At 51.2% G+C, this 18,464-nt stretch overlaps 1 protein-coding gene across 7 annotated transcripts in view; it reads right to left on the bottom strand.

The window, feature by feature from the left end:
• Positions 1-1,745: 1,745 nt before the first annotated feature.
• The window catches only part of IL11RA (interleukin 11 receptor subunit alpha), a 150,677-nt gene continuing 133,958 nt past the window's right edge, over positions 1,746-18,464 (bottom strand). For 5 of the 7 annotated variants that reach the window (XM_083466157.1, XM_083466158.1, XM_083466161.1 and 2 more), the window contains 7 exons: positions 17,218-17,381; positions 16,110-16,273; positions 14,944-15,085; positions 14,101-14,184; positions 12,355-12,454; positions 10,359-10,441; positions 1,746-8,043 (listed from right to left, as the gene is read on the bottom strand). In XM_083466157.1, the coding sequence (XP_083322283.1) occupies positions 8,027-8,043; positions 10,359-10,441; positions 12,355-12,454; positions 14,101-14,184; positions 14,944-15,085; positions 16,110-16,273; positions 17,218-17,381 (754 nt within the window). In that variant the 3' untranslated portion in view covers positions 1,746-8,026. The remainder of the gene's footprint in view (positions 8,044-10,358; positions 10,442-12,354; positions 12,455-14,100; positions 14,185-14,943; positions 15,086-16,109; positions 16,274-17,217; positions 17,382-18,464) is intronic. The other 2 variants (XR_014517257.1, XR_014517258.1) reach the window with 1 other exon arrangement.

Below are 18,464 nucleotides of genomic sequence, written 5' to 3'. Positions count from 1 at the left end.
AAATTTCTTTTTTTGCCCAGGATGGACTGTTTGCGTCTTCTGCCACCAGAGGGTGCTGGTTCCCCGAGGGAAGAATTCCTTTGGTGCAGAAACTCAGGCTCTGCTATTAAAAGACATTTCAGCACAAATATACTGTATTGGCCCGAATATAAGCTGCACCTTTTTTTCCCTTCCAAATTCCAATCGTGAAAATTTAAAGTGTGGCTTATATTCGGGCCAATACGGTACATTGGGGTGTGTGTGAGGGGAATTAAAAACCCTGCATTTGCATGGAGGCACAATCTCATGCTCCCCACAAAATCCTTTCATAGATGTGTAGAGTAAGGGTCATCTAGGCTAAAGCATCCCTGACACACGGCCAACTGAACTCTGCTTAGAAAGCTGGCTTCAAGTTACAAGGGGGGAGATTCTGACTAAACATCAGGAAGAACTTTCTGACAGTAAGAGCTGCTCGACTGGGGGTGGTCTCCGCCAGGAAGCCATGGACTCTTCTTCCTTGGAGGTTTTCCAGCAGAGCCTGGATGTCCACCTGTCAGGGATGCTTTAGCTGAGATTCCAGCATTGCAGCAAGGGGGTGGATTAGATGAACCTCAGGGTCCCTTCCAATAATAATAATAATAATAATAATAATAATAATAATAATAATAATTTTTTATTATTTGTACCCCACATCTGACTGGGTTTCCCTAGCCACTCTGGGCAACTACCAACAAAATATTAAAATACAGTGGTGCCTTGCAAGACGAAAATAATCCGTTCCGCGAGTCTCTCCGTCTAGTGGTTTTTTCGTCTTGCGAAGCAACCCTATTAGCGGCTTAGTGGATTAGCGCTATTAGTGGATTAGCGCTATTAGCGGTTTAGCGGCTATTCAAGGCTTAGCGGCTTAGCAGCTAAAAGGCTATTAGTGGCTTACCGGCTTAGAAAAAAGGAGGGGAAAGCAAAAAAATCGCAAGGCTCGTAAGTCGTTTTCGTCTTGCGAAGCAAGCCCATAGGGAAATTTGTCTTGCGAAGAGCATCGAAAAACGGAAAACCCTTTCGTCTAGTGGGTTTTTCATCTTGCGAGGCATTCGTCTTGCGGGGCACCACTGTACAAGAATTCATCAAATGTTAAAAGCTTCCCTAAAGAGGGCTGCCTTCAGATGTCTTCTAAAAGTCTGGTAGTTGTTCTCTTTGACATCTGGTGGGAGGGCGTTCCACAGGGCAGGTGCCACTACCGAGAAGGCCCTCTGCCTGGTTCCCTGTAGCTTTGCTTCTCGCAGGGAGGGAACTGCCAGAAGGCCCTCGGAGCTGGACCTCAGTGTCTGGATAGAACAATGGGGGGTGGAGATGCTCCTTCAGGTATACTGGGCCGAGGTCATCTACAATTCTATGATTCTAAATCTTTTGGGGAGAGGGGGATAGCTTAGGTAGGAAAACAGTGCAGCAAGAAAACAGGGAGTCTCCCTCCTCTGGAATTCTAGAAGCTGGTTGTTCCTGAGGTCCACATCTCTGACTGTGGGGTCCAGAGGTAGGAGGTGTCTTGTCCTAAGACGATGGCAAGCTGCTTGCCTGTTCTCTGCCTTCCCAAGCCCCCCACCTTTCCAGAAGGGTCATACCTGCTCACCATGTGAAGGGTTCCAGGAGGAAGACAGTTGTGTGTGGCCTTGACTCACCTTTGGCAGCGCAGAGCGGCACTGAACTGCTTGTAGGGGATTGCTCCCCACCCACCCTTTTTTGTCCGGGAAGCCCCAGAAGTAACAAAAAGCTCACTTTCCTTCATTTTTATTTATACACAAGTGTGACGAGCCCACAGCTGTTACACAGTCCGGCGTTAGCTTATTGCAACCAGGTTCGCGGGGCACCAAATGCCACCCAAAACGAGAGCACCTGAGGGAGCCAGCTTAGAGGAGCCCCTGGCAAGAATCGATGGAGAGGAGAATGAAGAACTTTGCCTGTCCTTGCTTGGTTGGGGTCAATTTCTTTGGAAGAGCAGAGAAGAATGTGGGGCGGCGGCAGCAGCAGCAGGAGGAGAAGGCGGCAACATCTTTTGGAATTGGGCATAGTTGTCAACTTTTCCCTTTTCTTGCGAGGAATCCTATTCGGAATAAGGGAATTTCCCTTAAGAAAAGGGAAACATTGACAGCTATGGAACTGAAATCTTTGTGGGTGCCAGGAGGGCAGAGAGCAGAGCTGTCACTGGCAACTTGGAGGCAGGGGTGGGGGCGGCATGGAGGGCCAGCTGGTCTCCCCCCACTCCTGCAAGCCCCACACATACACAACATCCATTGCCCTTCTGGGATCAGGAATCTCATTGACTCACACACAGAATCTCGGATCTCTCTAAAACAGTCTGAAATGCAAATGGCAAACTAAAGTAACACACACACACACACACACACACACACACACACACGGAAGCCAAGAATTTGCAAGCTGAATAAATCATGCACTTTTTGTAGTATTGTGTGCTTTGTGGGTTTTGTCCCCCCCCCCCTCAATTTTGCATAGCTTGGTGCTTTGCATAACTTATTGTTCCTTTTTGCCTGGTTTATTTATTCAGCAGCTTGCTGGGAGTGGGCTCAGACTGCTGAAGCCCTAACAGACCCCTCTCAGGATCCTCCTAGCTTCTGGGAGCTCCCCAGACAAGGCCCCTCAATCTCGTTTCCGCAATCATGAGGGACAGAGGCTTGACATTCTTTTTAAAACCGAAGTGGGAATGCTGCGTTCTGCACCGGATATGAAATTCCCCCTGAACACACACACACACGTGCACACACGCACACAGTGCCAAAGGACCCTTATGCACAATCGCCTAAAAGGGGTGCGATGCCAGCCTGTGGATGCCACCCCTCACCCAAAATGCAGGAGAGCCTTTTTAAAATGCTGGATAGATGGACAGTCCTGTAGAGGAATCAGTAACAGTGGATCTGAAATTTCTCAGAAGGCATTCCCCCCAAGGAAAATTCAGCGCCTACTCTAGAGAAAGAAGCCCCTTTGCAGAATTTATTCCAAATACTTCCCCATCATTTCATGTGTGTGTGCGTGTGGCAGGAAATATCCCCAAGATGCCCTATAACAGGGGTCAGCAAACTTTTCCAGCAGGGGGCCGGTCCACTGTCCCTCAGACCTTGTGGGGGGCCGGACTATATTTTGGGAAGAAAAAAATATGAATGACTTCCTATGCCCCACAAATAACCCACAGGTGCATTTTAAATTAAAGGACACATTCTACTCATGTAAAAACACGCTGATTCCCAGAGCCTCCGTGGGCTGGATTTAGAAGGCAATTGGGCCAGATCCGGCCCCCGGGCCTTAGGTTGCCTACCCATGCCCTATAATGTCCTGGAAGGGCCCCAGTGGCAGCAGGCAGTCCAACGACAGCAAAATGGGCTTGAAAGACTGGGTCAGACCTTGTGGTCTTGCGCGAGCTAATAGACACCTGTGCTGGAAAAAGGGTGGGAGAATTTCTCCACCCCCTGGAAATGAGGAAAAATGACATTCTCCCATTTCACTGCTGTTGATGACCTCCTCTGCTGCAGAGTTGGAAGGCACCCTGGGGTCATCTGCAATGACCCAACCCCCTGCAATGCAGAAATCACAGCGATTGGGGGCATTTAAAGAGATGTCTCCAAATACCTGTTTCTGGGGAGCAAGAGCAGGAAGAGGTGCAGTTGTGCTCAGGACCTGCTGCGGGGGTGTTCCCATTTGGGACCCCTGGTTGGCCACAGAACAGGAGGCCAGGCTAGATGGAGACCCCTTGGCCTGATCCAGTACAGGAGCTGGGCTCTTCTCATGTCCTTGAGAGGCACCTGCACAGCACTCCAGAGCGAGAGGGGAGAGCCCCCAAACAAAATGGAAATCTTTTCTATGGAGCGAAGGCAAGGGGAGTGTACACACTGAGGGCAACACATGCACATCGGTGCCCATGCTCTCCACCTCCCCTGTTTCCACCATAAACTCACGAGGTTCCCTCTGTGAAGACAGCACACCTGACCTCTCCGACTCCCTCTTCCTGGCCAGTCTGGACATGCACAAAACTTCTCCCTGCAATGACCTGCCAGGGAACCAATGGGTTAGTAATTGTTGCTTGGGTTGTCAACCAATCTGTAAGCCAGTCCCACAATTCACAAGAACACAGGAAGAGCCGGATGGATCAGGCCAATGGCCCATCTAGTCCAGCCTCCTGCTCTCACAGTGGCCAACCACTGTCTCCTGTGGCAGTGAGTTCCACAGTTTAAATCCACACTGCATGAAGAACTTTATCTGTCCCCAAACTCTCAACATTCAGCGTCACTTGTAGTTGTTAAGAGGAGGGGGAGAAACTTTTTCTCTCCCAATTTATCCAGGCTGGGCATCGTTTTGCGAACGTCTATCATGTCACCTCTAACCCCAAACTTTCCTTGAAGCTAAGTTGCTGCTGCCTGAGAGGAGCAACAAACTACAGAGGGAGGCGCTGAGCCCTTCCTCCCCTCCGCCTCAAAACAAGGAGGTTCCAGGTAGCCTTTCCTCCAGCTGGCAGGGAGCATCGCTTTGACCCCCGTGCTGTGGTCCAGCCATGCCAGCATCCTGGCAGGAGAAAGTGTTCCTGGCTATTTTTAGCCTCCCCACCTCCTCTCCCCTCCTGTCATCTGGCGCCTGCTGCCGCCGCCACTGCTTGCCTTCATCTCAGGAAGTTTCCATCGAGTTTGCTGCCTCCGGGGCTGGCAAAGGCCAGACACTCCTCACCGCACGGCTGGCCCCACCTCATCCGCTCGCTGGCTCCGGGGTGGTGGGTTGGCACGGCCAAAACATGTGCGAGCGATTGCTCAGAGGGGCCCGGAGGCAGTGGGAGCGCAGAGGCAGGAAGCCTTGCCCAGACCCACACCTTAAACCCGTGAACCCGGGATTTGCGGGAGACAGCGCAGACTAATTGCACACACACACACGCATTCTGGAACAGAAGCACCCTGGGGAACATGTGCATCGACACACTCCCTAAACACGACAGGCAATTTGTTCACCTCGCTCCGCAGAACCAGGCCACACACACACAACCACAGAGCATAGGAAGACCGTGAGTGGCGGCTGCATTTGAGGCCAGGATCCGTCTCAGCGAGCATCTTGTCTCCCTCCGCAGCCAGCCAGGTGCTTCCGGGACTCCCATAAGTAGAGTGCAATGGCCACAGTGCCTCCATCCCCAACATTTGTGTCCTGAGGTAGACTGCCTCTGACGATGGAGGTTCTATTGAAGGTATTGTGGCCGACAGCCACCACTAGACCTCTCCTCTCCTGTGCTGGACTCCAATTCCTATCAGAACCCAGCCAGCCTAATTTTGATGGCCAGGACTGATGAGAGTTGCGGTCCAAGGATGCCGGGAGGCCAAGCATCTCCACCAGTCTTGTGCTAAAGCCCATAGACGCCACCACAGCTTGTAGCAAAATGCTTTGCAAGGAGACCTTTCTGTCTATCCCGAGTCTTTGTGGGAATGCGCACCCAATGCCTGCATGCAGAATAAGCCCTTGGCCACCTGGGAGGGCGTGGAAGTCACTGAGTTGCAGAGAGGAAGGTTTTCTGCTCTCCCCCTGCTGACTTGCAGGAGGGCCACCTGTCAGAGATACCATATTTTTTGCTCCATAAGACACACTTTTTTCTTCCTAAAAAGTAAGGGGAAATGTCTGTGCGTCTTATGGAGTGAAGGCGTGGTCCCTGGACCCGAATTGCCCAGGGGCAAAAAGCAGATCATGCTCTCTTTTTTTGAAAGAGGGAAGTGGGTGTTGAAACAAATCCGCTGATCATTTGCCGATCGGGGAGAGAGATAAGGGAAGCTAGAGATAAAGGAGGCTGCCTGGGAGGGGGGAAAGCCCATGGATCCTCAGGATTTTTGCATTGGGTCACCCCAAATTCACCAACAGATCACATGTCTGTGGCCACAGCATGAACCACAAAAACCATACACCCACTGTTTCGTTCAGAATATTTTTCTTGTTTTCCTCCTCTAAAAACTAGGTGCGGCTTATGGTCAGGTGAGTTTTATGGAGCGAAAAAATACAGCACTTTAGTTGTGGTTCCTGCATTTCAGAGGGCTGGAATAGAGGACTTTTGGGTGTCCCATCCAACTCGCTGATTCCTCCCACTGCTTGTATCTCCAAGAAACCCAACAGGAAAGCTCTCTCTCCCATCTCAGTTGCCTCCTGATCTCTGTATTAATTGTGTGAAGAACGTATGCATCTCTCTCTGTGTGTAGGTGTGAACCCACAAGAAGCGCCTCCTTCTCCCAGAAGAGGTACCGGTGGTCACCAACTTGGAGCGCTTTGAAAGAGGCTTAGGGGAGCGCCCAGGAGACAGAGCTTCCCTTGGCTACCAGCCACAATGGCTCCAATGGCTCCATTCTGCCGGCACAGTTCTCAGCCGCTGAGAATGGCCGGTGGAGAGTGCGGTTGCCTTTGGGTCCTGCGGGGGGGGGGGGCGCTTCCCAGTTAGGCCCCTCACCGGCCACCGTCAGAAGGGGAACCTGGACTAGATGGGACCCTTTGAGTTGATCCCATTTAAAGGCTCTTCTCTCCTCCAAGTCCAAAGCACAGAGGGGTTAAGTGGGGGGGGGGGGTCTAGGGATTGGAAGGGGCAGGCTGGCATGGCGGAGAGGGGGCAGAGAAAAAGGGCTACTAATCCCACTCCCAGCCCCCTCCTCCTCCAGGGCCTCCACCTTCTGAAGTCCTAGCAGGTGTTTCCCACATGCTGACCATCAACAGTGAGAAACATGCTTCCTTTTTATTAACCACCCCCAAAAAACTAAGATTCCCAACCCACCCCTAACAAGGAATTCCCCAGCTTTTGTGTTACCATCATATCTGAATCTGCACCCACAGCCCCGCACACAGGATCCCGTAAGGAGCCGCCTCTGAATGCCAGAGCGTGGAAGCCTAGTGAGCCCAGCCTCCTCGCATTTCCAGCACGCTGACAGTGTGCCAAACGCTTCTTTGGGTGCAACGCTCTAGCATCCTGCCTGCTTTGCCCCGAAGTTGAGCTGAACCGATACAAGCAGAATCTGATGTCCTCCCAGCGCTATATGCTAAATATTCATTGCAACAAAGAGGATTCAGTTCCAGGTTTCCAACGCTGAGAGTAGCTGCATCTGTACAAGTTTACACGCGTGCAAACGGACGGACACACACACACACACACACACACACACACACACACACACACAGATGGCCGCCCTCCTTCAGGGCTGGGGACCCTCCAAATGTTTCTGTCTTCCAGCTCCCATTATCCTAACTGGGGCTGCTGGGAGCAGTGACATATTGAAAACCCCCAATTCCATACCTCTGCCATCCTTGTTCCTTGCCTTTGTGGTTCCTGGTGAGGCTTTTGCCATCGCCTCGCACCCTGAGGTCTCCCCCTGGTTGATGCTCCCTTCCTGGAACGGGGTGCAGGATCCCACCCCCAATCCTCCATGCCCTGCAGATGCCACACACACACACCCCTGCCATGCCCTGCCTGGGCTCCAGGGAAGCAGGTTCCATAAGCGATGCTGCCTTTAGACTCGGGGCAACCGTGGAGGGAAGGGCAGTGTACCCCAAAAGTCCCCCTGTCCCAAGAGTCATGCTCTGGCTCCTTGCGGGTGATGGGGGCACCAGACTGGGGGTTTGTGTGGTCCTTTTGCCCCAAGCTGTGCCAGCCAACACCTACTGGCGCTGACGCCCTCTGCCAGGCTCGGTGGGCAACGAAATCTCAACATTCTCCTCCTCCTTAGCTGTCCAGAGGCTGTCGGTCAGTCCCAAAACAGCATTCAGTCTGCATGTGGAAACAGGGGGAGAAGAGGAGGTCTTGGAGGGGCTGGTGCTCAGCCAGCAGGGGTGCCCCCCAGGGCCAATACACCACCCCATATGTCCTGTTGATGAGCTTCTTTCCCAAGTGAGTCCTTCCATGGTGGTGGGGTCAGTAGAGGGGCATCTTCAGTGCCCCCCCAGTCAATATGTAGCTGCGACTGGCGAGGTCAGTGGCGTTGATGTCCCTCTTGTTGGCGTGGGGGGTCTGCTGCCAGTGGGGAGGGGGGAGGGGTCCTTGCTACAAGATCTGAGCTTCTGCAGGGGGGAAAGAGAGAAGGAGGAACAGTCATAGAATCGCCTGAGAAAAACATTCTTGCTTCGACAAGCCGACTGAGTTTCCCAAGAAACTGGTGTGAGTTTTTGTTTGTTTGAGAATTTTAGCTTTCTGTGTGTTTTAAACTATTGCAGATTTTTCTCAGTGACAACATTACTGTTCTCCAGCGCTTGCTAAAAAGATCTCCGGTTCAACAATCCCGCCCAGAAGTTTAGAAAGTTGATATGAGTTTTAATGGGTTTTGAGTCTATTTCCGATTGCATCTTTTGCACATTTTAAAGAGTTGCTTTTACAGATAATTTAATAATAATAATAATAATAATAATAATAATAATAATAATAATAATAATAATAATAATTTATTATTTGTACCCCACCCATCTGGCTGGGTTTCTCTAGCCACTCTGGGCGGTTTCCAACAAAGATTAGAAATACATTAAAATACCACACATTAATAACTTCCCTGAACAGGGCTGCCTTCAGATGTTTTCTAAATGTCAGGTAGTTGTTTATCTCTTTGACATCTGATGGGAGGGCATTCCACAGGGTGGGTGCCACTACTGAGAAGGCCCTCTGTCGGGTTACTGTTTTACTCTCTTTGTAAACCACTTTGATATTTTATTTTTTTTAAAAAAGAAATTCAAGCTGTGTATAGATTTATGGGATAAATGAATGAGAACTAAGAGGGCAATAGAGAAAACCAAACAACCGACGTGCAGGGAGAAGGAAAAACCAGAGGAGAGCCTCTTGACATCAGGCAGACCAGCAGCCACACCGAGGACTAGAGTCCTCCGTCCTGCATGCCTCGCCTGTGCTCCCTGCAGCAGTTGATGCTTTAGTTGAGATTCCTGCATTGCAGGGGGTTGGACTAGATGATCTCCAGGGGTCCCTTCCAACTCTGCAATTCTATGAAATCTGCTAGCCTGCAGGCGGTTCTTTGCTGCAGCCCCATCCAGGAAGCCGCCTGAGCCCTTGGGAAGCTCCGTCTCGCAGGATCTGCACAAATCCCAAATCTCCCTGCTAATGTCTCTTCTGCTCAATGCTGCAAGCTGGCAACGTCTACATGGCTGGGCTCCCAGGAATGGCCAGGCAGCTCTGTGTGGAACATTTTAGGTAAAGGGACCCCTGACCATTAGGTCCAGTCGTGGCCAACTCTGGGGTTGCGGCGCTCATCTCACTCTACAGGCCGAGGAAGCCGGTGTACAGCTTCTGGGTCATGTGGCCAGCAGGACTAAGCCGCTTCTGGCGAGCCAGAGCAGCACACGGAAATGCCGTTTACCTTCCCGCCAGAGCGGTACCTATTTATCTACCTGCACTGGTGTGCTTTTGAACTGCTAGGTTGGCAGGAGCTGGGACCGAGCAACAGGAGCTCACCCCGTCGTGGGGATTCGAACCGCTGACCTTTTGATGGGCAAGTCCTAGGCTCTGTGGTTTAACCCACAGCGCTACCCGTGTCTCTTTACCCACCTCTGAAACCAGCCAGACGAGGCCTCGGCCGGCAGGACTCTCCCGGCAAGAAGCCCCTTTGGGATTCTGCAGGCCAAAGTGGGGGGAGGATGCGTTTCCAGACCGGTTTGTCTGCAGCAGAACCCCCTCTCTGCAGTCCCCACCCTGGAACTCACAGCCTTCAGGCAGGTGCCAGGGGCGTCTGGACAAATATGGAGGGGATGCATCAGCAGGGAGATTTGCCCAGCTGTGCATCCCAAATTAAGTCCGATCAGAATGTCGGTCCTTGTTCGCCAGAAGCGGCTTAGTCCTGCTGGCCACATGACCCGGAAGCTGTACGCCAGCTCCCTCAGCCAGTTAAGCAATATGAGCGCTGCAACCCCAGAGTCATCCACGACTGGACCTAATGGTCAGAGGTCTCTTTACCTTTTTATGTCAGAGATATAAAGGGGAAAGGAGACAAGACTACTCCTGAGCATGCACAGAGTGATCGTCTCAGAGAGAATGGACCATGCTTTTAGAGTTTAAAAGGGGTGGCGGATCTTCTGTTTTCAGGTAAACAGAAGTCCAGGTAGGGTTGACCCCCCCCCCCCAGAATCAAGGCCCAGCCCCTGACAAGGGAAGCGGGAATAAATAAGGAAACCCACCCAAATTCAGACGGCCTTGAATAGTCAGCAGCCAGCAAGAGGGTGGCCTGATCCTGCGGGCGCCAGGACAATGCCAGAGGGAGGCTTCCAGCCAGAGGAGGTCTGTGCACTCTGAGGTGGAGATGCTCCTGCCCCACCCCCTCTTGGGGGGGCATCTTGTTCCCCTCCCCTTCCTCGCCCTCCCCACAAGGTGCTGTACTCACTGGGCAAGGCCTTCATGTGGATGGCAGCGGCAAGGAGGTCGTGGTTTTTCGTGGCCTCTTTGCTGTGCTTCTTCATTCGGACCCTGGGAAAGATGGGGAGGGGAGAGAATTGAGGCGGGGGGCGCTTAGCCATGGGATGCATGTTTAGCCTGGAAGAAAGGAAACTGAGAGGACGTGGGCTAACCATCTGCAACTATCAGAAGGGCTGCCCCATGGAAGGTGGGGAGACCATGTCTTCTCCTGCTCTGGAGGCGAGGACCAGGGCCAATGGATTCAAATCGCAAGAAATCTTGACTCAACACCAGTAGGAACTTTCTGACCATGAGAGCTGTTCGGGAGTGGAACAGGTCTCCCTTGCAAGGTGATAGACTCTCCTTCCTTGGAGGTTTCTAAGCAGAGGTTGGGTGGCCGTCTGTCATGGGTGCTTTCGCTGAGATTCCTGCATTGCAGGGGGTTGGACTAGATGACCCCCAGGACCCCTTCCAACTCTACAATTCTACAATTGTTTTGTATTGTTTTCATAGGATTTTGGTTTTTCCGTTCTTGCACTTTTTAACATGATGATTTATTAAATTTATATACCGCTCTCCATCCGAAGACTGTAGGGTGGCTTACAGCATATAAACAAAATGCATGACATAATAATAGAAAACAACAATATCCCCCCCCCCTTTTAAAATGCCCTAGATTTGTTTGTATGCCACCTTGATATTTGACAGGAGGGGGCTGTCTGCAAATATATTTTTATAAATCTGAATCGGTGGTTCCCAGAGTGCGTGGTACTCTGGCCACACTAGCTGGGGGGGGGGGATTACCGGGGTGGGGTGCAAATAGGCAAGGGGGCAGCGGGGGCGGGGGAGGCTGGAGGTGTGAATGGCTAGAGACTTTTAAAAGTTGGCATGGCCAAATCAAGTGCATCCGTTTTGCTGCATTAAACTAAACAGTTTAAATTTGATTTTCAATAAAGGTGCATAACATTGCTACTGTTTTGGATTTGATTGTGTTACTGCCTTCCTTAGTGGGTTGTGCAAACTGTAACGCTTTTTATAGGGTATTGGGTGGTGTTAGGGGCCTAGAGATGAGCTCATGGAACCGAGAGGACAGTGGCCCAAAAATGTTTGGGAGCCGCTGATCTAAATGAATGAACTGCCCAGGTTGTGGCAGTTCGCTGTGTTCTGCCTTCTGCTCTGGCAGGGCCTTTCTGAGGCTCTTCCAAGCAAGGCCAACCCAGTCCAGCCCCCTCTCTGCCCATCTGGACTTCCCTTCCCCGGAACTGGAAGCCTTTATTCTGACTCTCCCACCAGCTCCAGCCTTGGAGACACAACCAATTTGCGTCTTGTTTTGGGTGGACGGTCTCCAGAATCGGGGTGGATTCCAGCCAGTGAAACACAACAGGCCAGGCTGGGCAGAGGACGGGGCAGGGACACAATCACAGAATTGTAGCGTTGAAAGGGGTCCAAAGGGTTATCCATCCTAACCCCCTGCATGATGTGGGGCTGGAAGTGGCAGTCAGACCTTTCCCCTGTCAAGACTTCCCACCGGCCATTACCCACAGGTAACTTCCCCTAACGCACATATTTTTACAAAGTGATTTCCCCTAATAAATGCATTTTTATCCACACTTTATCCCAGAGTACACATTACTTGACTGGAGAACCCCACTGCAAAATTCAGAGATGTGGCCCTGCGTTTTGATTTGGGCACTGTTTCTGAAAGTGCAAATCCGGTAGGCTGGCTTGCCAGCGTGAGCAGACTCATATCTCTCCCCCATCCCTGCTCACAACTGGGGGGCCACCACAGAGCAGGCCCCGCCTCCCATCGCCGTAGGTTGAGCCACACCCGCTGATACAGCCGCGCCAAGGGCAGAAGCCAGGGTTTGAGGGCTCGGAGGCCCCCCAAATATGGAACTGCTCCTTCCCAAGCCAGGTGCTCCAGCAGAAGTTTTGGAAAGGAAGGGCCTCATCCCCTCCGGAGAGAAGGGTGAAATCACACTTACCACATCAGAAAGGCGAAGACCAGAATCACTGCCAGGACGAAGAAGGCAAAGATGCCCAGCGACACCAGAACCGCCACCTTCTCTGTGGGGTCGCTGTGGCCTGTTAGGGGCAGAAGGGAAAGGGGTGTGATGGCCTGGGACTCGGGCTCGGACTCAGAACCAGAGGAGTCTCAGTCTGCACCGGATCCTTTGCCTCAGGCATCATATGAACCAAGTCTGGGGCCTGATCCTGAAGAGTCCCAGTCTGCACAGGTTCCCCTGCAACAAACACCAGCTGGGCCGAGTCAGGGGCCTGATCCTGCCCTGGCTCGAGATATGGAGATTCCCTTGATGCCTCCAGCTGGGCCATCGCTTACAGCTGCTCCACTACCGGTTGGGTCAGGGGAGGCTGAGGCGGCCCCTGGGTCTATTCACCCACCGACGTCTCCTGAGCTGCAGAGACTGAGGTTTGAGAGAAGGAGAGACCTGAGTACTCACAGGAGGAATGCTCGCCTTCGGGCAAAACAGGGAGGTGAGTCGCCAGGGGATCAGGACCGGCCATTACCCCGACAAAGATAAATGGCTGTCGGATCCCACCCCAGGTTGTGGGAGCAACATTGCTGCTTGCTGGAACCTGCCTGAGATCCTGTACCTGTCCTTGCCTGGTTTCCTGCCTCGTGTCCTGCCTTGGTGCTATCGGACTGACTCCCAGTGGAACCTTTGGATTCTGGATCGGACCTGGACTGCGTTTAATGGGTTACCCCCGGGCCCAGCACAAGGGGAGGCTTTGCGGGCAGCCTCTGTAAAGGACGTGCCCTCCATCACTGCCCAGGTCCAGGGCAAGACCTACACATGCCTGATCCTGCAATGTTATCTACCAGGACCCCACGGAGAGGCTGAGGTCTGAGAAGCAGCCCTGTCTTGAATGGCTGGACTGGAACGAAGCCAGAACCACCACTGTCCATAGCAGGTGGGTTCAATGGTCTCAGAATTAAGTGTCTGGACAGTAAACACAGGACAGAAGGGTGAATGGGCCGGGATCACGGATCTGCTGCAAAGCCCAGGGTCTTGGGTGAGCAGGATGGGTGCAGAGAGGCCACGGGGACCCTTACAGGACACAGCTCATGCCCAAAGACAATGCAATGGAAGTTCATAAACAATGCCTGGCCTGGGGAAAGTGGAGAGGGCCAAGTTTTCCTCCCTCTCTCCTAACAGAGAGGCTCACCTGGTCTTTAGGCACCAGACATTGCTCTTTGCCCTTCGGCCCTTCAATAACCGATGGCCTGTTAAATGGGGGCGGAGACTGTTGTTATGATTTTATGATTATGCTGTGCATTATTATGTTTTTATTATTGTGCTGTATAAACGTTGTACGCTGCCCTGAGGGCTTTGTACAAATATAAATTGAATGAATGAATGAATGAATGAATGAATGAATAATACTAGAATTTGCGGACATCCAAAAAAGAGGAATGTTGGAAGTTTCCCCCCCCTCACTCACTCTCTCATATTCCCCTCTCCCTTCCCCCCCCTCTAGCTGCTGTCCTCTCCTCCTGGCACAGAGCACTCTCTGGGGATGAGGCCCCTTTGGCCACTGACCTTCCCAGGGGGGGTCTTCTGTTTCACGAACACAGTTGGGTTGCAGAGAGCAGCCTTTGGAAACAAGGAAATACCAGCCCCATCCCTGTGCTCAGCCCCTTTGCATTTAAAGGTCAGATAATGCCCCCCCCCCCCCCCCCGTTCTGGGCCTGAGAATGAGAGACCTACCAATGGGCCCATTGTTGGGGGCCAGAGAAGGCTCCTCCGCTGGGCTTTCTGCAGTGGCTGTTTCACTGGATACCAAAGTTTGTCCTGGGGAGGAGATGACAGAATTATGGCTCCCACCCTCCTCATTTAATCCACACAACAACTCTGTGAGGTAGGTTAGACTGAAAGGCAGTGATTGGCCCAAGGTCACCCGGTAAAAGCTTCTTGGCCAAGTTGGCAAACAGTAAAAAAAGTCCAATTCTTCTTCCTTTTAAAGTGGAAATGTAGCAATTCAGGACACACCCAGACTTCCTTTTGTGTCACTTTTCTAGGTAGGGGTCTGCATTTCAAAGCTCCCTGCCCAAGCATTAATAAAGCATTTTTTTTTGCCTTGTTGCTTTCCCCACGAAAACCCACTCTTTACCATGGAAAATATATATGCAGAAATCCCAAATTGCTGTTTGTTTCGATTCTGTGTTAAAGAATGGGTTTTCCTGGGGAAAGCACTGAGGCAGGCAAACAAACAAACAAACAAACAAACAAACAAAAACAAATGCTCAGACACAGACCAGGAAAGTGCAGACCTGAGTCAAGAAAGCACAGAGCAAAATTTAAGTGTAGATGAGTCCTTGTGTTTTAATCCACTTTATTTGCACTGCGGCCCCATCCAGGAAGCCGCCTGAGCCCTTGGGAAGCTCCGCCATGCAGAAATTCCAGGTCTCCCCGCTAACGTCTCTTCTGCTCAATGCTGCAAGCTTTGCAACGTCTACAAACGTGAGGTTATGGTATGTGCTTGGAACCCCCTTGCAAAGTGCTTCCTTCAAACAAGGCACATGCCCCCCCCCAGCTGTGAGGGCTGCTTACCAGTGGCCGGCATGGCCCACGCTTCAGGGGTCCACTCGCTCCAGCTCCCAGCATCCAGGAAGTCCTTTGCGCTCACCTGGACCACATGCAGCAAGCCCAGGAAGACGTCTGTTATCACCTCGGACACGTTGGCCGTCTCCACCTGCAGATCCGGGACACACACAATGGGCACCTGCAGGATGAGACCCCTACTCTCTGCTTCCCAGAATGTGGCACCCTGTTAGGCAGTTTTTTTGTTTCTGTTTTTGGGAGGGGTGCTCTCAGCTCATGCCACCAACCAACAGCAGGCCATAGATCTGTGAGCCGTGAGCCCCTGCGGACACATACTTCAAGATTGGCGACGGTGGATAAATGACCTTGGGGCAGATCCTGTCCGCCAGGACCGGTCTTCTTGGAAGGGAAGCCCTGATAAGAACCTCATAAATACAGAAGCAAACCATTGGCCCATCTAGTTGTGCTAAACTCACAAGCTCACAACCTCTCCACAAAACCCTGAGCACAGCTGGCTAAACAGAGGTTGCATGGAATTTGGGGAAAGAGCTGCCAGTGGAGATTCACAGAGATACTAAGAATCAAGGAGACTTTATTGTTAGTTAACAGAAGTTTGCATTTAAATCCAGATATTTTTGGAGGAGAAGGTGATGGGACAATGGAGTTCTGGCAACAAGGACATTCATAAGGTCATTGCTGTTGTGACCAAGATACCAATGTTGGCATTCAACGCTAACAAATACAACACAGATTGCTGCTGATGACACCCAGCTTGGCTTCTCCTTTAACATCTGCAGGTGAGGCATTGGAAGTGCTGGACCATTGTCTTGCCTCAGTGACGGACTGGATGAGAGCCAACAGTCTGATGCTCAACCTAGATAAGACTGACCCACTGTTAGTGGGTGGCTCCCGAGACCAGATAGATGGGAGATCGCCTGCTCTTGATGGGGTTACCCTCCCTCTGAAGGACTGGGCGAGTAGCTTGGGGGTCCTCCTGGATCCTTTGCTAGGTAATGGGACTGGCAAATTCAGCAGACAACAAGAGCAATGAAATAATAATTTGACAACAGGCCAATGCCAGGCAGCTGAGCCACAGTTTCAGAAGCGGGCAAGCAACACTCCTCTTTCTGAGCATAAGCCCTGGGCTCCATCCGCTCCTGCTGTCCTCAACTCACCATAGCCCAGGAAGTGGAGGTGACGGGTCGGTATCGCACGCGGAACTTGAGCAGGAAGTGAAACTCCTTGGTCCAGCTGGAAGGGTATTCCCAGCTCACCTGCAGCTGGTTGGGCGCTGAAGGCACTGGCTCTACCCGAAGATGCTCTGGTGGGTCTGGCTTGACTGGGGGACAAAACAGAGGGGTGTTGCAAGCGCTGGAGGTGGGCAGTGTTGGGATTTGGACTACGTGCCATTCTGTGCAGCTTCACAAAAAGCAATTAGAAGTTGGCCGAAAGCCAAGGATGACTGAGCCGAGAGGAGTTATTGGACCTTGGATACAGCTCTACCACTGGTTGAAGTCTCACACAGGCATGATGACTTATGACCTTACTGACTGGATAGGGTGGTGTTCTGGGTTCTGAGAGTCGTTTGGAGTTTGTTGAGAGACAGCTAGTAAACGTCCGTATATGTATCTGTTCTTGTATATAGTACAGCGGTACCTCGGGTTACAGACGCTTCAGGTTACAGACACTTCAGGTTACAGACTCTGCTAACTCAGAAATAGTACCTCGGGTTAAGAACTTTGCTTAAGGATGAGAACAGAAATCATGTTCCGACGGTGCAGTGGCAGCAGGAGGCCCCATTAACTAAAGTGGTGCTTCAGGTTAAGAACGGACCTCCGGAATGAATTAAGTTCTTAACCCAAGGTACCACTGTAACTTGTAGAGTCTGCTGTAAATAATAAACACCTCTAAGTAACCAAGTTACTAGTAGCAGCGTCTTTTTCCTGCTTCGTCCATCCTTCCTGTAACTGATTGCTTTCTGGAACTCTGCACATGCTCTGCTAAGGTCTGGCTAAGGTCCTGCAACAGGTCAAAGTTGCAAAACACCAATAGGAAGCCCTTTCCTTGAGATTGGCTGGCCAGCCCTGGAAACGCCGCCCTATCTGATCTCAGCTTTGGACTGATGGTGGGCACATAGTTTGGAAGAAGCATCACTCCTGGAATGAAAGAAGAGAGCTGCCTTTGAAATACTCCACCCTGCCTACTCGATCTGGACCAAAGAAAATGGCTCCGGCAAAACCAGGACATTGCTGTGCCTCCCCCCCTCCAAAGGACAGGACTTACTGATGCCTTGCATGATGACGTTCAGGAGGTGAAAGTTGGAGCCCAGTGGATTCACCTCCGTCACGTTGATCCAGTAGCCGGACCAGAAGATGGCCTGGTGGATGGTGCAGGAGAACGGGTGGGCAGGATCCTGGATGCAGGGCCCCTCCACAACGGGCGCAGACCTGGCCAGAGACAGAAGCGGGGATAGGAAGGCTTTGGCAAAGACCGTGATCTGACCAGTGAGCACCACTGTGCAACCCTCTATTCCGCAGCCCAGCGCAGGGGGAAATCTGCAGGAAACAGCTGCTTTTCGGCAGCAAGAATATTATTGGCACAAAAATGGAAGCTGCTTTTCGGCAGCAAGAATATTATTGGCACAAAAATGGAAGCAAGAAGAATTATCGACAAAAGAATGGCGGATGAAATTGATGGGCTATGCAGAACTGGATAAATTAACAGGAAGGATTCGAAACCTGCAGGACCAGAGATTCTTAGAAGACTGGAGTAAATATACACGAACTATTTGAAAAGCAGTTGTAATGAACAGATTAAGCTCCTAGGACTGCAGGAAGTTTTGTAAGGAGGACTATTTGAAATATTTCAAGAAAGACTATGAGGAGAATTGTTAGTTAATGATAATTAAGAGTAATAGAGAAATTAAGAAATGCAGAATAAGTGATAAAGAATGGGAAATCACCAGAGGTGTTGACGGAAGTCTAAAACATTGTATAAGATAAGATGTTATGTTATATGATTGTTGGAAAAAATATGTTAAAAAAACCCTATATATATATGAAACAGCTGCTTTTCTAGGGCCACTCAACAGGGCACAAAGAAATCCCTGTGTTTTCAAGTTCCCCAAATCTCTTAATGGCCACGATTGTGATGATGCAAGAACTGGTTGCACCCCAAGAGACAATCTGCACCTGCCTTTACCAATCGAGTGCTCCCTGGATGTTTTGGGCTACAGTTTCCATCTCCCCAGTCAGCATCCCTGAAACATCTGGAGGGTACCAGCTTGGTGGACTGTGTGGATCTACACAGTCAGAATAATCACATGTTAGGAGTTCCACCATTTCAGAAGGTGAGAGATTTTGTATGGGAAGAGTACTAAGTGTGTGTGTGGGGGGGGGGGGGATAAGATGTTCAAAAGCAGGACCGGAGCACAGGAGCATTTCTCCTCCTGCAGTTTCCAGCAGTTGGCATTCAGAGGCATTTACAATGGAATCATAGAATCATAGAATGATAGAGTTGGAAGAGACCAC

This window comes from Podarcis liolepis, assembly GCF_965112155.1.
Source record: "Podarcis liolepis genome assembly, chromosome: 11".
NCBI classification, from domain to species: Eukaryota; Metazoa; Chordata; class Lepidosauria; order Squamata; family Lacertidae; genus Podarcis; species Podarcis liolepis.
The sequence above is the reverse complement of the archived record's forward strand: the minus strand, read 5'-3'. Positions and strand labels throughout refer to the sequence as shown.